This window comes from Cucurbita pepo, chromosome 12, assembly GCF_057944985.1.
Source record: "Cucurbita pepo subsp. pepo isolate OVF chromosome 12, ASM5794498v1, whole genome shotgun sequence".
Taxonomy (NCBI): domain Eukaryota; kingdom Viridiplantae; phylum Streptophyta; class Magnoliopsida; order Cucurbitales; family Cucurbitaceae; genus Cucurbita; species Cucurbita pepo.
This window is the reverse complement of record NC_141809.1, coordinates 2,561,761-2,586,614: the sequence shown is the minus strand read 5'-3', so window position 1 is coordinate 2,586,614 and position 24,854 is coordinate 2,561,761. Positions and strand designations below refer to the sequence as shown.

General features: G+C 37.2%; 4 protein-coding genes across 6 annotated transcripts; 2 read left to right on the top strand and 2 right to left on the bottom strand.

The window, feature by feature from the left end:
• Window positions 1–1,112: 1,112 nt before the first annotated feature.
• LOC111806888 (ER-based factor for assembly of V-ATPase) lies at window positions 1,113–4,525 on the bottom strand. Its single transcript, XM_023692400.2, has 4 exons — window positions 4,111–4,525; window positions 2,980–3,118; window positions 1,916–2,001; window positions 1,113–1,818 (listed from the first exon to the last, which is right to left on the bottom strand). Exons 1-4 carry the CDS (start codon window positions 4,372–4,374, stop codon window positions 1,687–1,689), a joined length of 621 nt encoding a protein of 206 aa, XP_023548168.2. The 5' UTR covers window positions 4,375–4,525; the 3' UTR covers window positions 1,113–1,686.
• A 178-nt stretch (window positions 4,526–4,703) lies between these two features.
• Window positions 4,704–11,489, top strand: LOC111806887 (beta-amylase 7). Of its 2 annotated transcripts, none has more exons than XM_087128760.1 (12): window positions 4,704–4,908; window positions 4,981–5,107; window positions 5,488–6,104; window positions 6,428–6,715; window positions 7,137–7,214; window positions 7,430–7,633; window positions 8,938–9,132; window positions 9,489–9,653; window positions 10,161–10,421; window positions 10,573–10,791; window positions 10,896–11,115; window positions 11,247–11,489. In XM_087128760.1, the coding sequence occupies exons 3-12, from the start codon at window positions 5,667–5,669 to the stop codon at window positions 11,273–11,275; spliced, it is 2,097 nt and encodes a 698-aa protein (XP_086984886.1). In that variant the 5' UTR covers window positions 4,704–4,908; window positions 4,981–5,107; window positions 5,488–5,666; the 3' UTR covers window positions 11,276–11,489. The 2 variants fall into 2 exon arrangements, with proteins under 2 accessions (XP_086984886.1, XP_086984887.1); XM_087128761.1 differs by having other exon boundaries at window positions 4,705–4,878.
• An 890-nt stretch (window positions 11,490–12,379) lies between these two features.
• On the bottom strand, window positions 12,380–17,473 carry LOC111806940 (uncharacterized). Of its 2 annotated transcripts, XM_023692484.2 has the most exons (6): window positions 17,087–17,473; window positions 15,730–16,445; window positions 14,573–14,631; window positions 14,070–14,198; window positions 13,038–13,173; window positions 12,380–12,960 (listed from the first exon to the last, which is right to left on the bottom strand). In XM_023692484.2, the coding sequence occupies exons 2-6, from the start codon at window positions 16,432–16,434 to the stop codon at window positions 12,646–12,648; spliced, it is 1,344 nt and encodes a 447-aa protein (XP_023548252.2). In that variant the 5' UTR covers window positions 16,435–16,445; window positions 17,087–17,473; the 3' UTR covers window positions 12,380–12,645. The 2 variants fall into 2 exon arrangements, with proteins under 2 accessions (XP_023548252.2, XP_023548251.2); XM_023692483.2 differs by lacking the exon at window positions 17,087–17,473 and having other exon boundaries at window positions 15,730–17,080.
• A 964-nt stretch (window positions 17,474–18,437) lies between these two features.
• On the top strand, window positions 18,438–22,378 carry LOC111806942 (uncharacterized). Its single transcript, XM_023692485.2, has 3 exons — window positions 18,438–18,680; window positions 18,948–19,002; window positions 21,800–22,378. Exons 1-3 carry the CDS (start codon window positions 18,498–18,500, stop codon window positions 22,174–22,176), a joined length of 615 nt encoding a protein of 204 aa, XP_023548253.2. The 5' UTR covers window positions 18,438–18,497; the 3' UTR covers window positions 22,177–22,378.
• Window positions 22,379–24,854: the final 2,476 nt, after the last annotated feature.

Genomic DNA, 24,854 nt, shown 5'->3' with positions numbered 1-24,854 from the left:
TTAATAAAATATTATTTTAAAAAATGCTCTTGTATTTTTTTAGTTTTAAAAAATTTTAAAGAGTATTTTTGAAGTATTGAAAAAGTTGGTATTAATAAAAATTTGAACGTTCAAAGATATTTTTGAAGGTTCAAGAGCGTTCTTGAAACAAAATTGAAGCGGGTTTCATCTAAAATTAGCGGTAAATATATATTTCAAACTTTTTAAAAAAATTTAAAGGAGTCAATTAATTGAAAGTTTTGTTTATAATGTATGAGAATTATATAATCGTGTTTGGTGTTACATGAAAATACTATTAGAATTTTTTATAAATAAATAATATTTTTGCTGGTTTGTCCGTTACTTTTAACAATTTTATTACATTAGATACCTCTCACCAATTTTCTCGATAAAAACATAAACCGAACGTCCCATAAGGGTATTATTGTAAATTTTAAAAGTAAAAGAGTATTTTTTTTAGCGCATTTAATTAATACTCCAATTTTAGAAGTTTGGACTAAGCAATATGATCTAACTATGAGAGGGATAGATTAGAATGTGACAGGTAACTAAGCGAGATTAGACTTAATTAGCTTATTTAGTGTAAATTAGAGCGTTACAATTATCTCGATTTTAATAATAAATTTGAAAATAAAAAAAATGACACGATCCCTTTATATACAAAGACTCGAGTATGAAAATATTTTTCATTTAGCATTTGACACGTCGGTAGATAATATATTATTTGTATACTACATCCCATAATTATTAAAAGTTAAGAATCTAAAATTTTTATTTAAAAAAAAAAAAGAAAAAAAAAAGAGATTCAAGTATCAAATGAGAGAAAATTTTAAAGTTTAAGAGAAAAAAATGAAAGAAAAAATGATAATAAATTGGGAGAGAAAAATATATGAAAAGGGTAACAATTACTTCAATTAAATTTACATTAAAATTTAATTTTTAGAGTTCGTTTACAAGTTTTTGAGCGTTAGCGACACTTCAAACGACATTGAGACGCTGTTCTTAAAAACAATTTATTGCAACACTCCTATTCATGATTTTAATGTTCCAAAACACTCTTCTAAACTCCAAATACGCGATGTTTTTACTCGAGTTGTTCGAATGCTACCAAATGACCAAATAAACACGTGAAAACGCTGAAATACATTACAAAACTAACAATAACTTATGCCTATTAGCAACTTGTTAAAACATTATACATCAAAAGTCCGAGTTGGAGCACAATCCAACCTCGACATAATATGTTCACATGATCACAATTAGTCGGATCAGGAAGGAAGGAGGGACGGAGGACTTCAGAATTCCACGTTGGAGTTTAGGGTCAAAGCAACCGAACCGAATCGAACCGAAAAACCACATATGTACGTTAAAATCATATAGTAGAGACTCTTTGTCGATCCGAGACCGACCTTCAAATTTCAAACCGATTGTTCTTTGTATCCTTACATTAAGGTTTCTTTTCCAAAAGAAAATCATTTCATCTCCTGAGATAAACAATCGGATCTCAATTCTTTTGATGTTCTTCACCAGAAGAACACGACTTTATACAAACAAATTACAGCAAGCTCATTAGCAAGGCCCTTATTACTTACTTGCCTATTATGCTTTGATCCACAACATAGGGTAAAAGCTAACTTAATAGGTTCAATTTAAGTAGAAAGAAAGCAAACCTCAAGAGAAGTAACTCTACTGATTCTTCTTTAGCTTAGAACGGGAAGACGATGAAGATCGATTATCGTAACTGGATGCTCGAATAATGAAAAGAAGTGTTTCTACGAGCATGCCGAAAACCAATCCAAGGATACCTCCAGCAGCACTCTGAGAAACAAAAATTGATGCCCAGTAAATAACAGTACCATGAGAATCAGAAATTACCCAAGTTTACTTGAAGGTTACACAGATATTCAATAAATACCATGATCGGATCGTGCCTAAACAATGCTCGGAATAAAGCATATCCAACAAGATAGCCCGTAAACATTATCAACACGACGTGTAAACCTGCAACAACCACGTGGCTTGTTAAATATTGTCGTTCAGAAGGCAACAGAACACAAGAAAGAACCATATGATATGACAGATTTCAAAGGTTACAAAAGAAGTTCAGAATTACAAGAGTTCAAGTAAAACGTTCATGAGATGTACCGATTCAGACGATCTTGTAATATCGATATTAAAAGTTATCAACCAATCTCATAATAAAGATTTTATTGATGATAAATCTCTGTTTTTGAAAATATGACAAGACCATATTATTTCATAAAACTGCAACAGTTCAAGTAAAACGTTCATGAGATGTACCGATTCAGACGATCTTGTAATACCCACATTAAAAATTATCAACAAATCACATAATAAAGATTTTGTTGATGATAAATCTCTGTTTTGTAAAATATGACAAGACCATACTATTCCATAAAACTGCAAGAGTTCAAGTAAAACGTTCATGAGATGTACCGATTCAAACGATCTTGTAATACCAATATTAAAAATTATCAACAAATTACATAATAAAGATTTATTGATGATAAATCTTTGTTTTGTAATATATGACAAGACCATATTATTTCATAAAACTGCAACAGTTCAAGTAAAACGTTCATGACATGTACCGACTCAGATGATCTTGTAATACCGATATTAAAAATTATCAACAAATCACATAATAAAGATTTATTGATGATAAATCTCTGTTTTGTAAAATATGACAAGACCATATTATTTCATAAAACTGCAAGAATTCAAGTAAAACGTTCATGAGATGTACCGGTTCCGACGATCTTGTAATACCCATATTAAAAATTAATAAAGATTTTCTTGATGATAAATCTCTGTTTTGTAAAATATGACAAGACCATATTAATGCATAAAACTACATTCAATTTTATCTTACACAAAAAATCCGCTCATATTTGAGTATATCATAAAAAGTAAATCGGTATATATCGGCAACGTAAAACGACAAGGTTGCATACATACCGAACCCCAGCTGATCCTTGTAGGAAGAGAAAGGCTCATCAACTGGTTTCTTAGGTGCAATATCCTTCACTAGTTCCTGATAGGCCTTCCTCTCTGCTACATCCGCAAGCTTCTTCAGTCTAGCCTTTAACTCCTCACTCTGCATACACATAGCAATAAGTTAACAAGCCCACAAGAAAAAATATGTTCTACCAAAAGTACTGAAACGTGGAAGTTTTAACATTTCAGCATAAAAAGTCAGTTTGGATTCCCATAAACGTGGTTCAAAGGCTCAATCTTCTAATACAACTTGCCCCAAATCATGCCTAGATTGAAGGGATTCAGGACATGAATGACATCATTAGCATGGTCGTAGAGGTACTAAATTGTGTGTTCTTAGTTCATATCCATGTCAAGTTCAATTTGGCCCAAATCATGCCTAGATTGAAGGGATTCAGGACATGAATGACATCATTAGCATGGTCGTAGAGGTACTAAATTGTGTGTTCTTAGTTCATATCCATGTCAAGTTCAATTTGGCCCAAATCATGTCTAGATTGAAGGGATTCAGGACATGAATGACATCATTAGCATGGTCGTAGAGGTACTAAATTGTGTGTTCTTAGTTCATATCCATGTCAAGTTCAATTTGGCCCAAATCATGCCTAGATTGAAGGGATTCAGGACATGAATGACATCATTAGCATGGTCGTAGAGGTACTAAATTGTGTGTTCTTAGTTCATATCCATGTCAAGTTCAACTTGGCCCAAATCATGCCTAGATTGAAGGGATTCAGGACATGAATGACATCATTAGCATGGTCGTAGAGGTACTAAATTGTGTGTTCTTAGTTCATATCCATGTCAAGTACTTTGGAGTTGATATACAACTAGTTAGAGCAGTGTTCACAACCAAATCAGCATGAAACCAAACATTGCACTCATTTCTTCCTCATTCTCTCTTCAAGCTAGAGGAATTCTAATTAGATAACCTAATTTGCATGTTAATTATACCCTAATTTTCAGAAATTTCAAAGAATCCATCCATTAATTTGGATTTGGATTTCCCATCTTCAATTTTGTCATCAAATCATCACTCCGACTAATATAGAACTAGATAAATAAGATCCAAGATTAAATTATTATACATACCTTCTCCCTTGGTTTAGGGCTTGTAAAGACGAACTCCGATCCATTCAAAAGACGGAGCAAATCCGGCCGGGTGGACGATTCCGTAGCAAACCAGATAGCTCTCAGCGGCCTATACGGAACATTGTCTTGTGAAGCGAGATTTGAAGCAAGCTGCCGGAGTTCCTCAGAAATTCGTGAGTCTATGGACGCCGAGGTCAGAAACGAGCGAATAGCTTCGGTGTGAGCTATGACAAGACCAGACGGATGCGTCTGGTTGTTGATCATCGTAGAAAAGGGCTTTGAAAATCAAGAACAGCGATATCCTTCGCCGGCGAGACCTGTGGAAGAGACGAGAGCTTAAAGCAACTACAATGGAGTTCAACGTTTTAGTTCATTGGAGCGGGTCGGTTTGGTTCGGTCTGAGGAGATGTAAAACCAAACCGAACCGTTATCCCCAATCCTACAAAACACGTGTGACCCACACGGGAACACGTCCCATCCACCCGCTTCACGTTCACTCGGTTATACCCTTACACGCCTCCTTCGTGCGTGCCAGTTTTCCCAATTCCGAATCACCTCCACACGCGCGCGCGTGCGAAACCCTTCCCCTCGCATGCTCGCACGCTTGAGAATCAATCTCACTCTCTCTCCTTCTCCCTCTCTCCTCTGTCGCCGGACTAGCGAGTCGCCGGTGAATTCTAGAATCCATGCTCCTTGATTCTTCTCCGGCAGGAGCCAGACTGATCGACGGAAAGTTGTCTCTGGAGTACCTTGCCTTTCGCCGGAAAGGTTTCGTCATCTCCGCGAGAAACTTTTATGGTATTGTTGAAGATTTAGGTATTTGTTCATACGGATTTTTTTTTTTTTTTTTTGAAGTAGTCGTTCTTGCAGAATTTGGTGCTGAGATTTGTAGGTGAAATTTTCGAAGGAATCAACTGGTTTGAGGTTCTGAACACGTGGTTTCTTTCTACTGGTGGAGATAAGACTTGGCGAAGAAAGGAAACATGACGTTCTTGAGGTACTGTAGATTTCCTTTTTCCTTGTAGACTTTCGAGTTTTTCCGCCGGAATTTCAAGTTGCTTTTTAGCTACGGGAACCACTCCCGTGTATTGAATATGGAATCTCAGAAGTGAACTTTTTACGGTGATTGTGGAGAATAGGATGAACATCGAACACTTTTTAGATGAAGTTTCAATGTTCCAAGAAAATTAAACTAGTTTCGTACTTGTTCTGTCTCCTTCATACATTAAAGATGGCATATATTGAATATTCATGTACTGACTTGACTGAAAGTTGGAGATCTTGCAACTCTTATAATTTTTTTGAATTTTAATTGGATGCTTTTATGATAACAGTTTGACATGTGACAGTTAATATCCAGTTTCATTTTGTTGCCAGAGTACTCTTTCCTGCCAGATTTGTGAAGAAGTTCATGTACATAGTAGTAGTGGTACCATATGGAACGTGTTATCTGGACGTTAACTGTCGCTGAATTGAGAAATAGTGGATTTGCAGTAGGATAATTGATCGTAGACTAATAACGTCCTAGTGGTCTATAATTTGGAGCCAACGTGATTATGGCAACGGATATGCAAAAATTGATAGGTACAAGTGAGGAAGATGATGATGAGGATGTGGAGATGGATGTGAAAGAGGAGGATGATGAAGAAGATGATGGGGAGAAGCGGATTCGTAGTTCGTTAATGGTTGGGGATGATGGAGGAATGGTGTCGAGTGGTAGCAATAATAACCGCTTTGAACAGCACCAGGTACAGGAACAAGTGGGCACCCCCGGGGGTGGCCGTAGGTGTAGACCAGTTGAAGAGAAAGAGAGAACAAAGTTGAGAGAGCGGCATCGAAGGGCAATCACTGCTAGGATCTTGGCAGGTCTTCGGCGACATGGTAATTATAATCTCAGAGTTAGGGCAGATATCAATGATGTGATTGCAGCTCTTGCTACAGAAGCTGGTTGGGTAGTTCTACCGGATGGAACCACGTTTCCTTCAAGATCTCAGGTACTTGTTTAGTAGCCATTCCCTTGGATTTAATTAAGTGAAATCTCGCAATGATATGAGCATCATCCATTTCAGTTGTAAAACATGTGCTAAATAAATAATAATTACTAGCATTTGGCAAATCAACCTGCAAAGTTAATTGCAAAATTGCAACGTTTTGTTTGTAAGCAGATTTCATTCATCAACTTTATACTCCTATTATAGTTTATGAAGGTACACAGACATAGTAGTATCTAAATAGGCTGCATCGACATTCCTTGAATATCACCTCGAACAAATTTCAGAAATACCCAAATGGGAACATTTCTCTTCAACATTTACAGGGCATCAAAGCTGCTGGAGGAGGTTCTACTGCAATAACTTCATCCTCTTCCCATATGGCGTCTCAACAAACTCCATCAACGTTCATTAGGGGAGTCAGTTGTGGCCTTAGGAGCTTGCCAGAATACAATGCATGTCGAATGAAAGGTGTTTTTTTGCCTAATTCGCCAACATATGATGCATCTCCAAATGCTAGATGTCAAAGTTCATCCCTGATAGGAGATGCCGTTGAACAGTCAGCTGGTCATCCGCTTATCAGTAGTTCAGTTGATGCTGTAGATGGAATGCAGGTAGTCAAATTGGTTGTTTCATTGCCCATCTCCGGGCCTGTTCTTGTTATTCTTGCTCATGCTTTCAGACACTGATTGATCTCATGGATATGCTTATTCCTCACTATGGCATGTAGTTGAGGCATGAAAATGACTGTGGTTGATGATGCATAACAAACACCTTCTCTTTTTGTGTGGTTTTTTTAATACCCTTGTATGCTTTAATTCTTTTTTCAATGGAAGTTCATTTTTGAAGAAAAAAAAAATTAATTAAATTAAATCACTTTGCATATTAAGCTACTTGAAGCATTTGAAAACAGGGATAAGCACTTTGAGCTCCTTATTGCAAGTGCTGGCGTGATTGATTTTCATATATTTGATTAACAATGGGAATACATTCTGTAGCAATATATTGAACATTAAATGGTATTGTTCTTTGTAGATTGTTGACGTAACCCCAAAAATACCTGAACGTGATTTTGCTGGGAGTACTTACATTCCAGTTTATGTGATGCTGCCGGTAGGTGCCATTTATTTTCTAACTGATAAATTTTGAATTTGGTTGATCTATTTTCAGTACCTTAAGTTCTGTTCCCTGTGAGTTCCTCCCCAATTCAGCCTTGTGTGAGAAAGCATCTTTTGGTGTTGATAAAAATGGGGTCATTGTTGGATATTGTTGCTGCTTTACATCGTATTTTGGAGCTACTAATTTACTTGTCCCTTTTCTGGTGATAGTTGGGAGTCATTAATATGAAATGTGAGCTAGTTGATCCAGATGGGTTGCTTAAGCAGCTAAGGCTGCTGAAGTCGGTAAATGTCGATGGTGTCATGGTTGATTGTTGGTGGGGGATAGTTGAAGCTCATTCACCACAGGAATATAATTGGAATGGTTACCGAGGACTTTTTCAGATGGTGCATGAATTGAAGCTCAAGTTACAGGTGAAGTTATTATCTCATGTCGGCTCTACTCTTTTTCTCTCATGTTTTCTCTCCTGTAGGATGACATGATAGTTTTGTTTGTCTTCTAATGCTTAGGACTGGTGATAGTTCGTTCTCATATTTGTCTTAATCCTCTCTTTATAATATTCATTTCAATAGGAAAAGGAGACTTTTTGAATATTTTATTACGTGTATTGCACTGCAGTTTAAATTTTTAGTTTTTCAAGCTTATGGTTAAATATATTATCATGTAATCGTATATATATTATTAAATAGATAAAATGAACCTTACAATTCTTAATGCACTACAGTTCTATACATAATTGTAAAAAATTAACTTACATTTCAATTTATGATTTAATAACTTTGTTGGAGCTATATGCCTTTAGACATATAAACTTACACCAGAAAGTTTATATTTTTCGCTTGCATAATACTTAGCATGTGGTTTAGGCCATTGACAATTGGTAATAGAACTCATCAGTTTTTTCTTGGCTTTGTTAAATTGGACTATGGTATTGGAAAACATTGAAAATCTTCATGATAGCTATTCACTCACAAAAGAGGAATTAGCTAAGTTATCGGTAAAGTTTCTTCGCACGTGCGCTTATGAATTGGAAGGAAGTGGACAGTTTCAACTTACATAGCTTAACTTATTCTTGTGAGGCTGACATTGTTTACAGTAGAAGATTGCTCTCTGCTATGGGGTGTTTCACTGGGAATGTTTCTTAGCTGGATTTTGAGGTCATCTGCTTCATATAAATATACATAAACTACAACGCTGGAAAGTTTTACAAACTTTCTCATGTTTATGTTCCCCTTGTATAGGTTTCTTGAGCAATTTAGTCTCGCACAAGGGAATAATAAATTCCTTGGCGTTGCTCAACGTCCAAGGAATGTATTGATATCTACTTGGATCTACATACTTCAATTTGAAGACATCTATGCTGCGTCGTAAACCTTATTTGGATATGGTGAATATCTGTTTCAGCCAATCTATTGGAGGCTGATTAAAAATTCTTCTGAATTTTTATGAGAATTCCTGCTTTGTTGTCATCTAAGACTTGAAATCTACATGTATTATTAGACATGCATCTCTTTTTCATTCAAATGGAGAGCTACTAACTTATTAAAGCAATAAAATTTAATCTTGAAATGCATGCATTACTTAACAATGCAATGAATTAAAGTAAATTTAGTGGTTGCTGTTGGTTCCCCCTACTTTTTAGTTTGATGTAGTTCTTGGAATTTTATTGTTAAAGCTTTTGTTAATCGAAATTTGTTGTCCGGTTTATACAATCCAGGTTGTGCTGTCATTTCATGAATGTGGAGGCAACGTTGGTGATGATGTTTGTATTCCACTACCTCATTGGGTTGCTGAAATTGGTCGGAGTAATCCTGACATATTCTTTACTGATAGAGAGGGAAGACGCAATCCTGAATGTCTCTCATGGGGAGTTGATAAGGAGCGAGTGTTAAGAGGCCGGACAGGTCTTGAGGTAACATTAATTAAAGATTACCATGAGATCATATTTAATTGTAAAGATATGAATTGAGCTTCTTGAAATTAAAGAATTAAGTATGCTTTCTGGGATGCTCAAGCTCTGCTGGATTCATTACCATAATAAAGTGGAGGCATATTTTGGAAACACTTTTCACTTTGGGAGTATGTCCTAGCATGCGTGTTTTATCGTTTATATTTTCTTTGGGCATGTGTTGATCCTGTGTTATAAGTCTCGGTTTCGTCTTCTTCTGAAACAAAAGGCCTTTATTGCCAAATGTTAGACTAGCTAGGAATTTCCCTCGTTACATAGATCTGCAAAAGTTTTCATAATGTTTATTTTCTTTCATGTAGGTTTATTTTGACTACATGAGAAGCTTTCGTGTTGAATTTAATGATTTCTTCGAAGATGGAGTCATCACAACAATTGAAGTTGGTTTGGGACCATGTGGGGAGCTTAGATTTCCATCATGTCCTGTTAAGCATGGTTGGAGATATCCTGGCATTGGTGAATTCCAGGTACTATGTTGCACTATGTAACATCATGAGTTTTTCTCGCAATTATATCATAAATTTGCAATTTCATGGATTTTTATTCTTTCTTAAGTCCGATTTCTTACTCGATCTTCAAAGAAGAATGACTTCTCCTACTCTTCCTCCTTTAGGATAGGATCTTCGTTGGTCCTTCTTTTACTAATAATCTAATGAGATCACCATTTGATAATCGTTCGCGCGAACGTGCGAGGGACGAGAATTTCTATCACTTGCTTTTCACTCTCAAGACAATAGTCTCTCTCTTCAATAAATATAAAGCGAAGCAAAGCGCATGGCGCTAAAATTATTGTTCGGAAAGATTTACGTCTGTTGACAGCACCTATTCCAATTAAACTCTGGGAATTGAGCATGATCCCCCTGATCATTTTAGATTCCCTCCTAACTTTATCTACATTTTGTTGCTAATAATATCCCATCTGCTTCCGAAATCGGTCGTGTATTATTTTGATCTTAACAGTTTCTTCATTTCAGTGTTATGATCAGTACTTGTTGAAAAATTTGAGGAAAGCAGCAGAACCAAGGGGACACTCCTTCTGGGCGAGAGGACCAGATAATGCAGGTTCCTACAGCTCTAGGCCACATGAAACAGGTTTCTTTTGTGATGGAGGTGATTATGATGGCTACTATGGTAGGTTCTTCCTTAATTGGTACTCCCAAGTTTTAGTCGATCATGGAGATAGGGTACTTTATCTGGCAAAGTTGGCTTTCGAGGGAACGCGCATTGTTGCAAAGGTAAGCGAGCCTTGTAAACTGCCAGTACTCTAGTTTGAGACATGTATTGTATATCTAGTAGCAAAATTAACTTAAGCTGAAAAATTATTTGATTACTAACTAGCATTGCTTGATTATTCACTCCACCTGCTATATGTTAAATTCTGAGCAGCTCTCAGGTATTCACTGGTGGTACAAGACAGCAAGTCATGCAGCTGAATTGACTGCTGGGTACTATAACCCTTGCAATCGTGATGGTTATGCTGCAATTATGGCAATGCTGAAAAAGCATTCTGCTTCTTTGAACTTCACTTCTGCTGGATTTCACATGTTAGACCAGCGAGAAGACTTTGCAAATTCGCTGTCTGATCCAGAGGCAGTAGTCTGGCAAGTAAGAACATAATATTAGACTTCAAATTTTGTTTAGATTCTGTAGTATTATACCCATTACTGGATTACTATGCCCTCTTTGACACTTCCTCGTGAACAATCCAGGTGACAAATGCTGCACGGGACAACAGTGTCGAAGTTGTAAGCGAGAACGCTCATCCTTTCCTCGACAGAGTAGGTTATAACAAGATATTGGATAGCGCCAAGCCCCTGGCCGACCCGGATGGGAGATATTTGTCATCGTTTATCTTTCACAGGCTCAGTCCACTTCTCTTAGAAAGACTAAACTTCATGGAGTTCGAACGATTTGTGAAGAGAATGCACGGTAAAGCTCTCGGTTTCTACTTCTCTTCCCGAAATCATATCCATAAGTCGGAATCGTTAGTTTCTTAATATGAAAAATTCGGAACATTGCAATTGCTGTTCTGCCATTGACAAATATGTCGTCAAATGCAGGAGAAGCTGTTCATGATCTCCAGGTATAGCCAGCAAGAACATGTATAATTCATCTCTCCAGAAGTATTGGGAGTTGTCAATATATTGCAGATCAGGGTAATTGTTATTATTAGTTTCCAATTAAAACTTCTAGATATTGAGTCCATATTTATCGTCAAGTAGATGTAGCTGTTGCAATGATGTGATTAAACAGAACTTGTAAAAGGTATTTTATGCATCAATATTGAAATCACCATTTTACAATGGATTCCAGAGGCCATTTTATTTGGCACAAACACCAACCAAATCATTGTCTTTTAAGGGTAGGTTGCATGTAAGATCCCACGTCGGTTGGAGTGGCGAACGAAGCATCCCTTATAAGGATGTGGAAACCTTTCCCTAGAAGACACGTTTTAAAACCTTGAGGGGAAGCCCGAAAAGGTAAGCCCAAAGAAGACAATATCTACGAACGGTGGGCTTTGGCGGTTACAAATGGTATTAGAGTCAGGCACCGAACAGTGTGCCAGCGAGGATGCTGGGCTCCTGAGAGAGGGACGAAGCATTTCTTATAAAGGTGTGGAAACCTCTTTCTAGCAAACGCGTTTTAAAACCTTGAGGGAAAGCTCAAAAGATGCGTTTTAAAACCTTGAGAGAAAGCCCAAAAGACGCGTTTTAAAACCTTGAGAGAAAGCCCAAAAGACAAGTTTCAAAACCTTGAGAGAAAGCCCAAAAGTGAAACTTGAAAGAGGAAAATACATATTAGTGGACTTGAGTTGCCAGTAGATTCTTGCTTGGGTTTTCAGATTTTCTTCGGAAAAGAGGACAATACATAGCAGTGGACTTGAGTTGTTTGTAGATTCTTGCTAGGGTTTTCAGATTTTCTTCTAAATCAGTTTCGACTTAAGTTATCGAGTGGTGTGCCAGCGAGCCCCTGAGGGAGTGGATTGTGAGATCCCACGTCGATTAGAGAGAAAAACGAAACATTTCTTATAAGGGTATGAAAACCTCTTTAACATACGCGTTTTAAAATCGTGAGACTCACGATGATACATAACGGGCTAAAGCAACAATAACGACCAGCGAGGAATTGAAAATCGAAAGAAAATGACATGGCAAACGAAAGTATTTTAATAGGCAACAGAAAAGGCGGCATATTGAGAGAGTATATTCTCCAACGTTTATATTTAAGAATATGAAATCCTATTCCCTAATATAAAATAATAAAATAAAATCCCAGTTTACCACAACGTCATTTCTAGACTATATGGCTTTTGCTTAAATGAAGCAAACCAAAAAGGGATACTCTATCTGAGCTGAGCTATTCTTGAAACAAATGAGCTATCTACTAAATCTCTACTCTTTTTACACTCAAAAGAATGGTACTTCCAGTTCCTACTTCCCCATGAGAATTCAGTAACCCTCATAATTTTTTTAACACCATTCGACCCGACTGATCCTCATCGAAAAACCGTTTTATGAACTTATCCCAACGATCCCTTCGTTTTGTCGATGAGGCAACCGACGCGTCTTCGATTGATTGCCTAGAATTCTCACCTTCTTCCAATTCAGCGAATGTTCCATAGGAGATTGGTATGTTTTCATCAGGGATTTCCAACGCAGCAGCTCGCTCGAGAGCTGCCTTGTACTCTTCGTCGTGTCCTCGTTCTACCGAAGCCTGCCGTTGCATCCTCTGCTGCACTGGGATTTCTAAGGCTTTATCATTCTCCATCATGATCTAGGGAGAGGAAGAAACATAACCTTTTTACAACCCATTAACTTGTATGAATCATCACAAATAATTGGGTGACTTACATCAAGAGCCTTCTGAGACTCTCTTTCTATCCAGATGATAGCATGGTCTGAAGTAGCGTTGCAAGAAAGGACTAAATGCTCAAACCTCTTATCTACAGGCACTGCTGTCTTTACTTCTGGAGGAAATCTTCCTATCCTGCAAATTCATAACATCCCTTTTATGTAAAAATGATACTACTCCATTGACAAAAGCTCGGAGAAAGATGAGCGATCTCCCAATACGCTAGAGATTACACAAAAAAAACGGTGCTCCGGTCGACGAACATCTTAAACAGGACAATCATCACAAAACTCAACCACGACCATGGAAGCAAGAGATCTAATGAGATCACAACCATAACAAGAATACGAAAGGTGTACCTCAATGTAACAGTTCAAGCACTCTAAGCTAATTTTCGACTAGTTCTTAGACCATAAGCATAATAAAATCTGCCAAAAAGTATGTCAAGCATCCGTCGTCAAACATTATAACAGATATCATCCGCTTTGACCCAATATGTATCGCCTCACAGTTTTAAAACGTGTCTACTATGGAGAAAGTTCCATACCCTCATAAGGAATGTTTCATTTCCCTCTCCAACCGATGTGGGATCTCACAAATATTTACGGATTTCTTTCTAGTTGCATCTAAGCAACAACTACCATGGCACTAGATCAAATAACGTTAGGTTTATCGGAAGGTTTACCAATCTGTATCAATAAATCTTTTGAACGTTAAAAAGTGTCTAACAAGACTATTAACCTTCAATTTTGTGAATAACAAATCTTTAAATTCTAAAAGTGTCTAACGAGTCCCTAAACTTTTGATTTTGTGTCTAATAAGTCTTTAAACGAGTCACAAAAAACTTGGTTTGAAAATTTCTACTATTGGGATGATAGAGTCCAAAAAAAACATTTTTCAAAACAAAATTACCAAATATTTGCCAATTCGAAACATAAAAGAGAATCCAAATTGCATACGGAACAAGCTTAAGAGTTCCCTAACTAGTTAACTATAAACTGCTTGGATTGATTGAATAAAGCCTTTCATACCTAAACGGTTTTCGCTCAACAATGTGATACAGACGCCCGGGAGCATAAAGACGTCGTGGATCCTTAAGCATCTTCTCCTCCATTGTGCAGGTATCCTTCAAGCACATCACGCATAATAAACATGGTAGGCTGTTCAAATATGGATACTCAATCAGTATGATGCATAATATCTAGCACATAACAAGTAAAAAAGTGTTCCGTTCACTTGCAAGAAAGAAGTCTTTGATAAATGCCTAGTCAGAAAGCCTAATATTGTAACGACCCAAGTCCACAACTAGCAGATATTGTCCTCTTTGGACTTTCCTTTTCAGGCTTACGCTTCTGCTAGAGAAAGGTTTCCACACGCTTATAAAGGGTGTTTCGTTCTCCTCCCCAACCAATGTGGATTCTCACATATTGGACAATTAAAGTTCTTTTTGATAGTTAGTTCGGTTCATGCTTGTTGAAACATAGATGAAAGATATGTCCATAACTTTGAGATGGTAGCTAGATTGTATGTTTACCAGACAAGTGACTTGAATACGTCTTCCAAAGCGGTAGTAGTCCGAGGTAAGAAATCGTCCTGGTACATCAAAATAATGCACATTTAGTATAATTACTTAATGCCAAGAGGAAAGAACAAATGAAGATTCATTGCTTTCAAAAGAATGAACAGTCAACAAAACTATATGATCAGCTTACATCTGCATAGTGCAGAAGTAATACGCATTATACAAACTTAATCATCAAGCATATGAAATGTGCTGCCTGTTGTGGGATTTCACGCATCTTCAGCCCATAGTCCTGAAATTTCAAACACTGAGCTTTGCTTCTCTGAAAGCTTTATAGAAAGTAGCTATACTCTCCCATTTGTTGATTTTAGTAGTAAGAACATGATTGATATTATTCTGTTGCTTCATGCCCGATCGATAAAATTGTTTCTCGTAAAAAAACAAAAAAGCTATGTTGGTTAGTTTCAGAAAGCATTTCCAACATCGATGTGTTTCCTTTCTTGATGAAAAGTATGAGATCCCACATCGGTTGGGGAGGAGAACAAAACATTCTTTATAACAGTGTGGAAACCTCTCCCTAGCAGACACGTTTTAGAAACCTTGAGGGGAAGCCCGAAAGGGAACGCCTAAAGAGGACAATATCTGCTAACAGTGGACTTGGGCCGTTACAAATGGTATCAGAGCCAGACACCGAGCGATGTACCAGCGAGGAAGCTGAGCCTCGAGGGGGGGTGGACATGAGGTGGTGTGCCAGCAAGGACGCTGGGCCCCGACCCACAACGGTTGGGGAGGAGAACGAAACATTATTTATAAGAGTGTAGAAACCTCTCCCTAGCAGACACGTTTTAAAAACCTTGAGGGGAAGCCCGAAAGGGAAAGCCCAAAAAGGACAATATCTGCTAACGGTGGGCTTGGGCTGTTACAAAAAGCTTCGAATATGATATGTTACGGAGTACAAAGTTCATAGATACAATCCCTTAAGTACAAGGTATCAAAGATAGTCTTGATCGAACTTGACCGAACTTAACCACATAACGCATGGATTCAACATGTAGCTCGCAAACCAAACCGAATTGTGCTTAATATAAAGCCTCAAATAACTTAAACCTATGAAGTATAAACATTCAGAGAAAACAAGTTTGTTTGCAGGCCATATTTGATGACTCTACCTGGAGTACTACAGAGTTGATCACATCGGCGTATCTCACGGCCAAATTTAGTGACATACACCGAGGCGGAGCGATAGCGAAGCATCTGAGCCTCTTCCTCTGAATGTTCCCCAATCTATCCTGTTTCTGCAGTGCGATTATCGTCAACAATGCCACGACTCCGGCCCCTAGGGAATGGCCAACAAATGTCAAGGTGTAACCTGGATTCTTCTCAACCAGTTCCCTTAATACCTCACATTCTGATTCAAAAATCCATATAGCTGCCTTCAAGAGACCATTGTGCACATATCCACCACAAAACTTAGTCTGCCCAAGTTTGTTATCTAGCAGGACTGCATAGTCACTTTCTTTTGCCAAATTAAGTCCTCTAACTCCCAAGACTACATCGCCGTGATCATGATCGAGGTAAATCATATACGGTGAAACACGACCGAGAGTTTCTTCATAATCCTTTCGTAGTAGCACCCAATCAGGATTAATACCATAACCACCTGGAGGAGCCCATAGGGGGTTCCGGAGATCATCTTCGTAGACCGATAGAATTAATCGACAATACCGAGGAATAGGTTCGAATTCCTCAGTCGTGGCTAGGCTCCAGTTTTCACTTTCATGGCCAGCATTATAGAGAAACTTCAACCACAACCAACGAGCACATGCTATACAGTAAACACCTTCAGCGACCGGAATACAACAGGCCAATGACATAGGAAACGAGGCTAGGAACACATGAAGTTATCAGAATCAAATACATTCCAACATGAAAGTTTAACAGCAGAACTTAAAAACAGGATAATATCCATCTCTAGTGAAAGGAACAACTGGAAGTGAAGAAATTCAACTGGCTCTAATGCATCAAGAACTTTGAACTCAAAATATTACACATGGAGTTTAAACATGAATTCTAGAAGGGGAAAAGAAAATCAATGATTTCAAATCTTCCCAGAACACTCAAATTAGCAAAAACAAACTCAGATGAACCAAAGAAACCTAAATTTTGAATCAAAAGAAGAACAAAATCATATAAAAATCAGCAGCCTAAAGCCAGCAAGAAAGAGATCCATCACAGAAGAACAACTGGGAAACCATAAATCATCACTAAACTGCTCATTCAGCTATCAAAAAACTAAAAAGAACAAAACTCCAAGGAGTGAAGACAGACATCCAAGTGATAAAACTTTCCCAAGTTAGAAAAATTGCAGCCTCCCACAGTTACGAACAGAGTAGCATTTGGATTAGCAACAATAATAAACAATCAAATTATTATTCAATAGTAAGAGACAAAACTACAACAGGTGTAAACCGTTGTCTGGTGAGAAAAACAACAAAGAACAGAGAACAGTGGAAGAATTAAGTATACCTGCCACACCCAACGCCAGTCAAACCCATTTCACCGATGGATATAAGCATCTACCATTCAGATTCCACGAGCTTCGCATAATTAACTCTTTATTTTCTAACACGAATATAAAATTTAGAATTAGCAGCAAACATTCTTGAAGCAATTGATACCCATTACGGTGTTCTCGTACTTGCGGGACCAATTTAGGGCCCGAATCATCACTGGAATGAACTCGGCCGGTGATAATTCCTTCGAAGGCCCATTTCTTCGTCGCATCGATCCAAGGTTTCGTTTAGAAACGGCTGGTACCTCCTCGATTGTCGGCTTTCTACAGAAATGTACAACAGAGGATGGATTGGGGATTTGCAAAAAGGGTAAGAATTTGAGGAAAAGATATCACTAATTTCTTTTAAGTTTTACACATTACTTCTCAATTTCAACGTGATTCATGCCATGGGGTTGGTGGATTGCAATAATTTAAATGAAATAATATCGAGCTAAGATTCTTTCTTGAACGGTGTGATGGAAGATGAGTAAGACCCGAACAAACGTACGATTGGGTCCATTTTGGTTTTTTATCTCGTGCATGATAGTAGGAATAAATGTTGGCCGTGCAATGCATGATCTAAGTATAAGTATCGACTTGATGCCTCTATTGATATTTAAACAGTTAAAAAACGATGAAGCTAGGCTCATTACGATGATCTTACAGCTAGTAGATAGCTCTATAGCTAAGCCAACCGGGAATATCGAGGATGTTCGGTTGAGGATTATTAGCCAACTGGGACTATCTAGAATGTTCTTGGAAAAGTTAAGACTTGAACTGTTATCGTATCAACTACGTTCACTAGGTCCTTGCAATGCGTAAGAAGGCAAACCCGTTGGACAATAGCAAAGCTGAAGGCGTGAGAATGCCTCTGAGAACCCTTCGATCTCTCGTTTGTAATTCTTTTGTTGATGATAGTCACCTGATTCATAGTTGCAATACTTATAGATTCTTTTTTCATAGACAAAGCTAACTCGGTCATAGCTCGTTATCTACTAAACGAGCCTTCACTACCTGCCTGAGGTGAGTCGGTAAACCGATACATGAGCTAAGACTCCCATGTTTCTCCCGACACCAATGGCTTACTCTACTGGAGATCAATGAAAGACAAAATTAAACAGTGTAAACGTGTTTTAAAATCTAAAGTTATAAATAATTTATGAGGTGTCGATAGACGATTTCCGCTATATATATATAATTTCATAGGTACTTTTTTAAATACATATTAATGATAAAGGTATTTAAAAAAAAAAAATTATCAATTATTTTTTATATTTTGATTAAACAATAATATATGGTATTATTTAAGCGTGTATTTCTTAGCTGTTTGCTCCTTCCTCCAAAACCCTTCCTTCAGGATTCGAGGTCGAGAAATTGTAGGTTATGGAGGAAATCAAAGCGCCACAGTCCGCGCCACTTCCTCCAAGCACAGCTCCATCTCAACCCACTCCGCCATTGCCTCCTCTTCCTCCCAAGCCCAAGAAGAGGCCACTCGACAGAAATGCTTATATCCAATATACAAAGATGCGTGCTGTTATTAGAGATCTTCGTCCTCATTTTCTCGAGGTATGATTCCAGATCAATTTCCATGTCATGGTTAATCGATCATAATCTCTGGTAGTTTTGAACGATTTCTTGATCTCTTTTTTCTGGGTTTTTCTTTGCATCTGGTAAAATGGCGGTTTAGAAGCTTGAAATTTAGGGGAATGTTTTTGGGGAAGTTTGGTTTTGCTAATTTAGTGTGAGTTCGTTTGTTCTCTATGTTTCGACGAGTTTCTCATTGGCAATGTATTTGAGACTGTTTTGCTGTGGGTTTTCTACTCTCTCTTGAAGGTTTTGAAGACTCCCGAGTTTCGCAATTGCAAGGCAGCTAATGAAATTCGAGAAAGTAAGTGCATTTTGATTCTCCTTTGTGGCTTTTGTTCGTTTAATGGAACATTTTTGCATGTTCATATTGTTTGAAATGCGAGTATCTTGGGAGCTAGTTTCAAACTAACGTGGAAGAGAATAAAGGGGGTGTAAAATCACCTAAACTTAGACAATTAGAACACTCACCTTTTTGGGCCAAACCTTTCTTTTATTTTACTCACTCTAAGCAAAAGAACATAAATGTTGTACACTCACCAAAGGATCCCTTGTAAATTCCCATGGTTAGCCTTAGGGAGTGGAACACTCATTTGTTTATGTCTCGACAATTGCTTGATGCCAGAATCATCCACCCATGTCACCCAAGTCTCCACATGTTTCGTGGATAATTGGAATTCAGTTCTCCTCCCACATTTGCAAGTAACTGTACACTACTCCAAGGACTAGTCCCAAGCGGTGCCCCATTCATGCTCACCATTTGTCATGTAGGGGTGAAGATTGCTAGATGTGTCACTTGTCTTGCAATCTTGTTCTTGTTTGGTCCAGACATGTCACTTGTCTCATGTCTTTAGGTTTATGGTGTTTGTGACTATCTTTTGGTCTACTTCATCTTCCTTTTGTTAGCTATATAAGAATCCACATTTCTTTTCAAAATTGCACAACATCCTTTGAGTTTGGTTGATGGAGCTTCACTCCATTGAGGTTCTTTTCGTGCATGGTGGATGAGCACCAACTACTTTGGTGTCATCCATTGCTTGTAAAGGGCACCTTTTACACACACCTTCGTTGTTTTGTGCGAACCAACCTGCCTCAATGTGTGCACATGTCATCGTGCAAGTGCAAGTGATCTATCTACCCATTCCATGCACCCGTCCTCTGCACGTCTCTTGTATGTGCAGCCTCCATATGACTCCCTTGCCTTGAGGTTACGCATATGCTGCTTACAAGTGTTGATGCCTTTGTCCATTGGTGATCTCCCATGCATTACTCCATTGTGTTGTCGCCTATATGCATGAGCCCCCTTTGGTGTGAAGGGCTTAATAAGAATGTCCTGTGTGCCCTTGGACTTCCTGTTTTCTCATGCTCCATCCATTGGCCTTGTGTCAATGTGCCATTGTGCCAATGTTGATATTCAACCTCTCATATCTTGTGTTAATCTTTGTTTGTCTCCCCTTGTCTCTTTCTTCTATTGGCTCTAGTTCTCTATCTCTTTCCTCAGTCAGATCTCAAGCACCAAGGGTCTAACAAGGATTTGGCGTTTATCCATGAGAGGAACTTATATGGTCAAAGAAGCGTACACTATTTTGAAATGAAGCATAGATTATTTTATAGCTAAGAAAAGGGAGACGGAGGAGATCATAGGATAGCCACAAACCCTAGACACAAGGCATAGGACAACGGGTATGTGTGGACCAAGCAAGAATAAAACGTGTGACAAGTGATACATACCTAGAAATAGGTACAGATATGATAAATGGTGAGCATGGATGGGACACCCTTGTATGGATGATACTTTGCAAGCCGAATCTAGTCCTTGGATTTGTGGACAGTTACCTGTAGTTTTCGGAGGAGAGTAACTGCATTTCCATTATGGATGAAACATACGGAGGCTTGGGAGAAAGATAGCGTGCGGGGGATAAAGTTTTCATTAAGAAATTTTCCCACAAGGGAGTTCCTTCCTCTTCCCTATAAAAGACGGAATGTACAAGGGGTCCTTTGGTGTGTGTACAACTTTTATATTATTTTGCTTGCGAATTTTACTGTTCTAAATTCTTAACGGCCTAAGTTGAGGGTGATCTTACACCCACTTTTTTCTCTTCCTCTTTAGTCTTTGTGGATGGTAGGTTGACTAAGATAGAACCTTAACTAATGACTAATATGCCTGTATGTCCTAAAATCTGCCTGCTAGTGTTGATAAATTTCCAGGCCAGCCCTATTGATTCCGTTTGTTTTCTCTTCTATTTGCTGGAATTACTTTAACTCATCCAACCGAACTGTTCAACCCCTCTAGCAATGATATTGTCACTCCTCTTACCCAACATTTAGCTTTAGCTCTTGGCTTTTGAGCTAAGCCCTTGCCCTACTCCAGTTCTATCTCCTTCAACGTGTTTCCTGCAGAAGTTAGATGATTCCGTGATGTTTCTAGCTTGGTAATTTGCGAAGAAAATATTGCCTCAATCATCACCTGCAGTTTAGCATGAAAATCAAGAAAACAATGACATTTAGAGATTCCACGTGAGATCTCACATTGATGGGAGAGAGGAACGAGTGCCAGCGATGACGCTGGGCCCCGAAGAGAGGTGGATTGTGAGATCCCACCTCGATTGGAGAGGGAAACAAAACATTCTTTATAAGGGCGTGGAAACCTCTCCTTAGCAGACGCGTTTTAAAAACCTTAAGGGGAAAGAAGCCCAAAGAGAACAATATCTGCTAGCGGTGGGCTTGGATTGTTACATTCCAACACCCGTGAATTGGAAAGCGTGAGAATACATGGTAGAATTCATGCTCAAGTTTTCTTGATTGACCCCTAGAATCTGCTACCATCTTTTCTGTTGGCTTTCAGCCTTTCTGCTGCCACCTCTATCAAAATCAAATCCCAAATTTGGGAAGAAATTTCTTCACATGGGATTATACAGAAGGGGACAACTATTTTTGAATTGGCTGGACCCACATGCCTTCATGCATGACTCAAACTATTAATTGTTGGTTGACACATGAAATTACCACAAGACCAATGAATGTGGAATTCTCTATCTGAGCTAATTCAATGACTGTAATTAACTTTCAAGGAAATGTGTCTGAACACCTGAAACTTGCAGGAATAAAGCTTCTACAGGACATGTATATATTGATGATGGCAACAACTTCAGAATCTCTTTACATCGAAAAGACTAGCAACGTGCTCGATGGTCAGTCCTTATCAGTTGATAATCAAGATCAGCGATCCCGGGAGCAACACCATGATGGTAAACAGGGGGGCAAGTCATCTACAAAATCTTATGAAAGTAACCACCCTTCAAGTCACGCCCCCGAAAAACAGGGAGCAAATGATGGCCAGACATCTGGAACCTATATTGTTGGCGGATCGGCATTTGGCTGGAACTTCATCGCCTTCACAGGTACCGAACCGGTATATTATGGAGTTACAAAGGAAGAATTTCGGAAAAAAAATCCCATTGTTTCATCAGAGTCATGATCTGGAACACTTAGAAAAGTAGTATGCTGGGGAAATCTTCTTTGTTATGGTAAGTTTAGAAGAGCATTCAATAGATGAAATAGCTTGCTTCTATTTCTAGTGTGACTATACAATGTAGAAGTTTTTAAGTATGAAGATATTAACACGAGCTTCCTTTATCTAATACCTCTGATGATGGGGTTTGGGGTTTCTGTTGAGACAATTCCTGAGATTTGTAAATTTTATTAATCCTTATGTAGTCAAAGCTCACGGCTAGCAAATATTGTTCAAGCCCAATCAATTAGCAAATATTGTTCAAGCCCAATCAATTAGCAGATATTGCTTGTTTTGGTTCATTATGTATCGTCGTCAGCCTCATAGTTTTAAAACGCGGCTAAAGAGAAGTTTTCATACTCTTATAAGGACCCCTCTTTGGAGCTAGCGTCCTTACCAGTACACTGGCTGGTATCTACCTCGGATACCATTTGTAACTGCTAAAGCCCACCGTTGATATTTGTAACAGCTTAAACACACTGCTAGTAGATATTATTCATATATATATTATCCGCTTTAGTTCGTTACATAAGTAGATATTGTTTGTATATATTGTCTGTTTTAGCCCTGTTACGTAAGTAGATATTGTTCGTTTTAGCCCGTTACGTATCGCCGTCAGTCATCAGGTTTTAAGAGTATCGATGTCACCCTCAAGGTTTTAAAACACGTGTGCTAGTGAGAAATTTTCATATCTTTACTAGGAATGTCGATGTCACCCTCAAGGTTTTAAAACATGTGTGCTAGTGAGAAATTTTCATATCTTTACTAGGAATATTTTGTTCCCCTCTCTAACACGGTGTAAATTCTCAGATCAAACTGCATGAATCAAATTGAAACTTTAAGGTCCAACAGTTTCAAGGTCCAACCAAGTTAAATTGGAGTTCAAACGGTAGGTATTAATTGGTTAATTAATTTAAATTCTATTCTAATCTTTTTAATTAAATTATTAAATAGAGACTTAATATAGCTTAGAATTTGTTCATTAAATATTAATAATAACAACTAAAATAATTTCTCCTTTTTTTTAAAAAAAAATGTAAATACTAAGAAGAAAAATACAAAATAAAATATTTGAAAGTTTTGAAAATAATAGGAATTAAAAAAAAAAAAAAAAATTAAACCTAACTTTAAAGTATGAACAATGTCCTCATCAATGTTTGAAATTGAGACCTTATCCATAATTTGTTAATATGTCCACCTCATGATGTTGAAATATATACCCAACTTTTATCCTAAATTAAATTTTATTTTTTTTTCTATTTATCGAAATGTTACTTTTTTTATTAATTTATTTAATTATAATTATAATTAAATTAGTCGTTAATTTCCTGTCTCTATTAAAATTAATTAATCGGGCGTAAAACCTTCAAAACTTACTGATTAAATGAAAAGAAAACATTTTGAAACTTAAAGTTCGGATAGAAATTATATTTAAAGTTTAAAGTTAATAATTTAAAATTTAGGGACTAAATAAAAATTATAATAAAAATTTCATAGCCACAATTTTTTATTTTATTTTATATTATCAATACTTAAATTGAATTTTAAAAAATATTTAGATGATATAAAGAAAAAGACAAAAAATGGAAATTTGTCAAAATGATTTACAACTTTTATCATTTAATAATTTAAATACTTTCATATTTAAAAGGAAAATATTTTGAAATCAATTTGAGGACAAATGCGTTTATAGCAAGAATTTTTTTTTATTAAATATTGTTTTCGAGCGTTTTTTTTTAATTTTCGAGTGAAACGCCCACTATCGAGAACTTATGTCGTAAATAGTTTAGTATGGACACGAGAGAATTTGATGCTCGAGTAAACCCAGATGGATGGATGTTCTAGAATGTCTCAATGAAATAATCAAACACATGGGTCAGTTCTCAATGGATGTGTCAAAGCAAGCCAATATGACTGATGTATCTAGAGACATGAGATGACATCACGATACATGGGTTGTGTCATTGGGAACCAAGATGACAGCGAGATGCGACGTTGTTGTATCACAATGACTATGCACGCACGAACGACATGTGTGACCGAACAAATTTAGATTCTAGACAAGTTGTGTTCGGTTGGCGAAGGCAAACTCACCGATGGTCCAATGAAGTCACAAAGTTGAGCAAAAAAATGAATATGGAGTTTGAGTTCCCCTTAAGACTGATCGTGAGCATGTCAAAATCATGACACTAAACGGTTTAAAACATACGACGGTAACAACTGGTAATTCAAATATTTACGTATTAAGTTAAGGAGATAAAAAGACGTATTAATATCTATTTTTATTAAATAATTTACGGTAATAGTCATATCATACATACAGTGTCGTCTCTATTTTATTTCGTCCCTATCCCAATTGAAATTAAGGCTCTCTGTCCCAATTTGCCCCACAATGGACACTCCTTATCCAAAATTAATGAAGGGCAAAAAAATAAAATAATAATAATAAATAAATAAATAAATAAATAAATGCATATTTAAAATTTACAAGTACCAAGACTTATTAATATATTGTTCAAGATATTAAGAAATATAATATTAAATAATAAATATTTTATTTTATTATATTTAATTAAAAAAAAAATCATTTGTTTTCCCACTTAAAAAACACGTGCAACAAATAACCAAAACGTTATTTATTATTT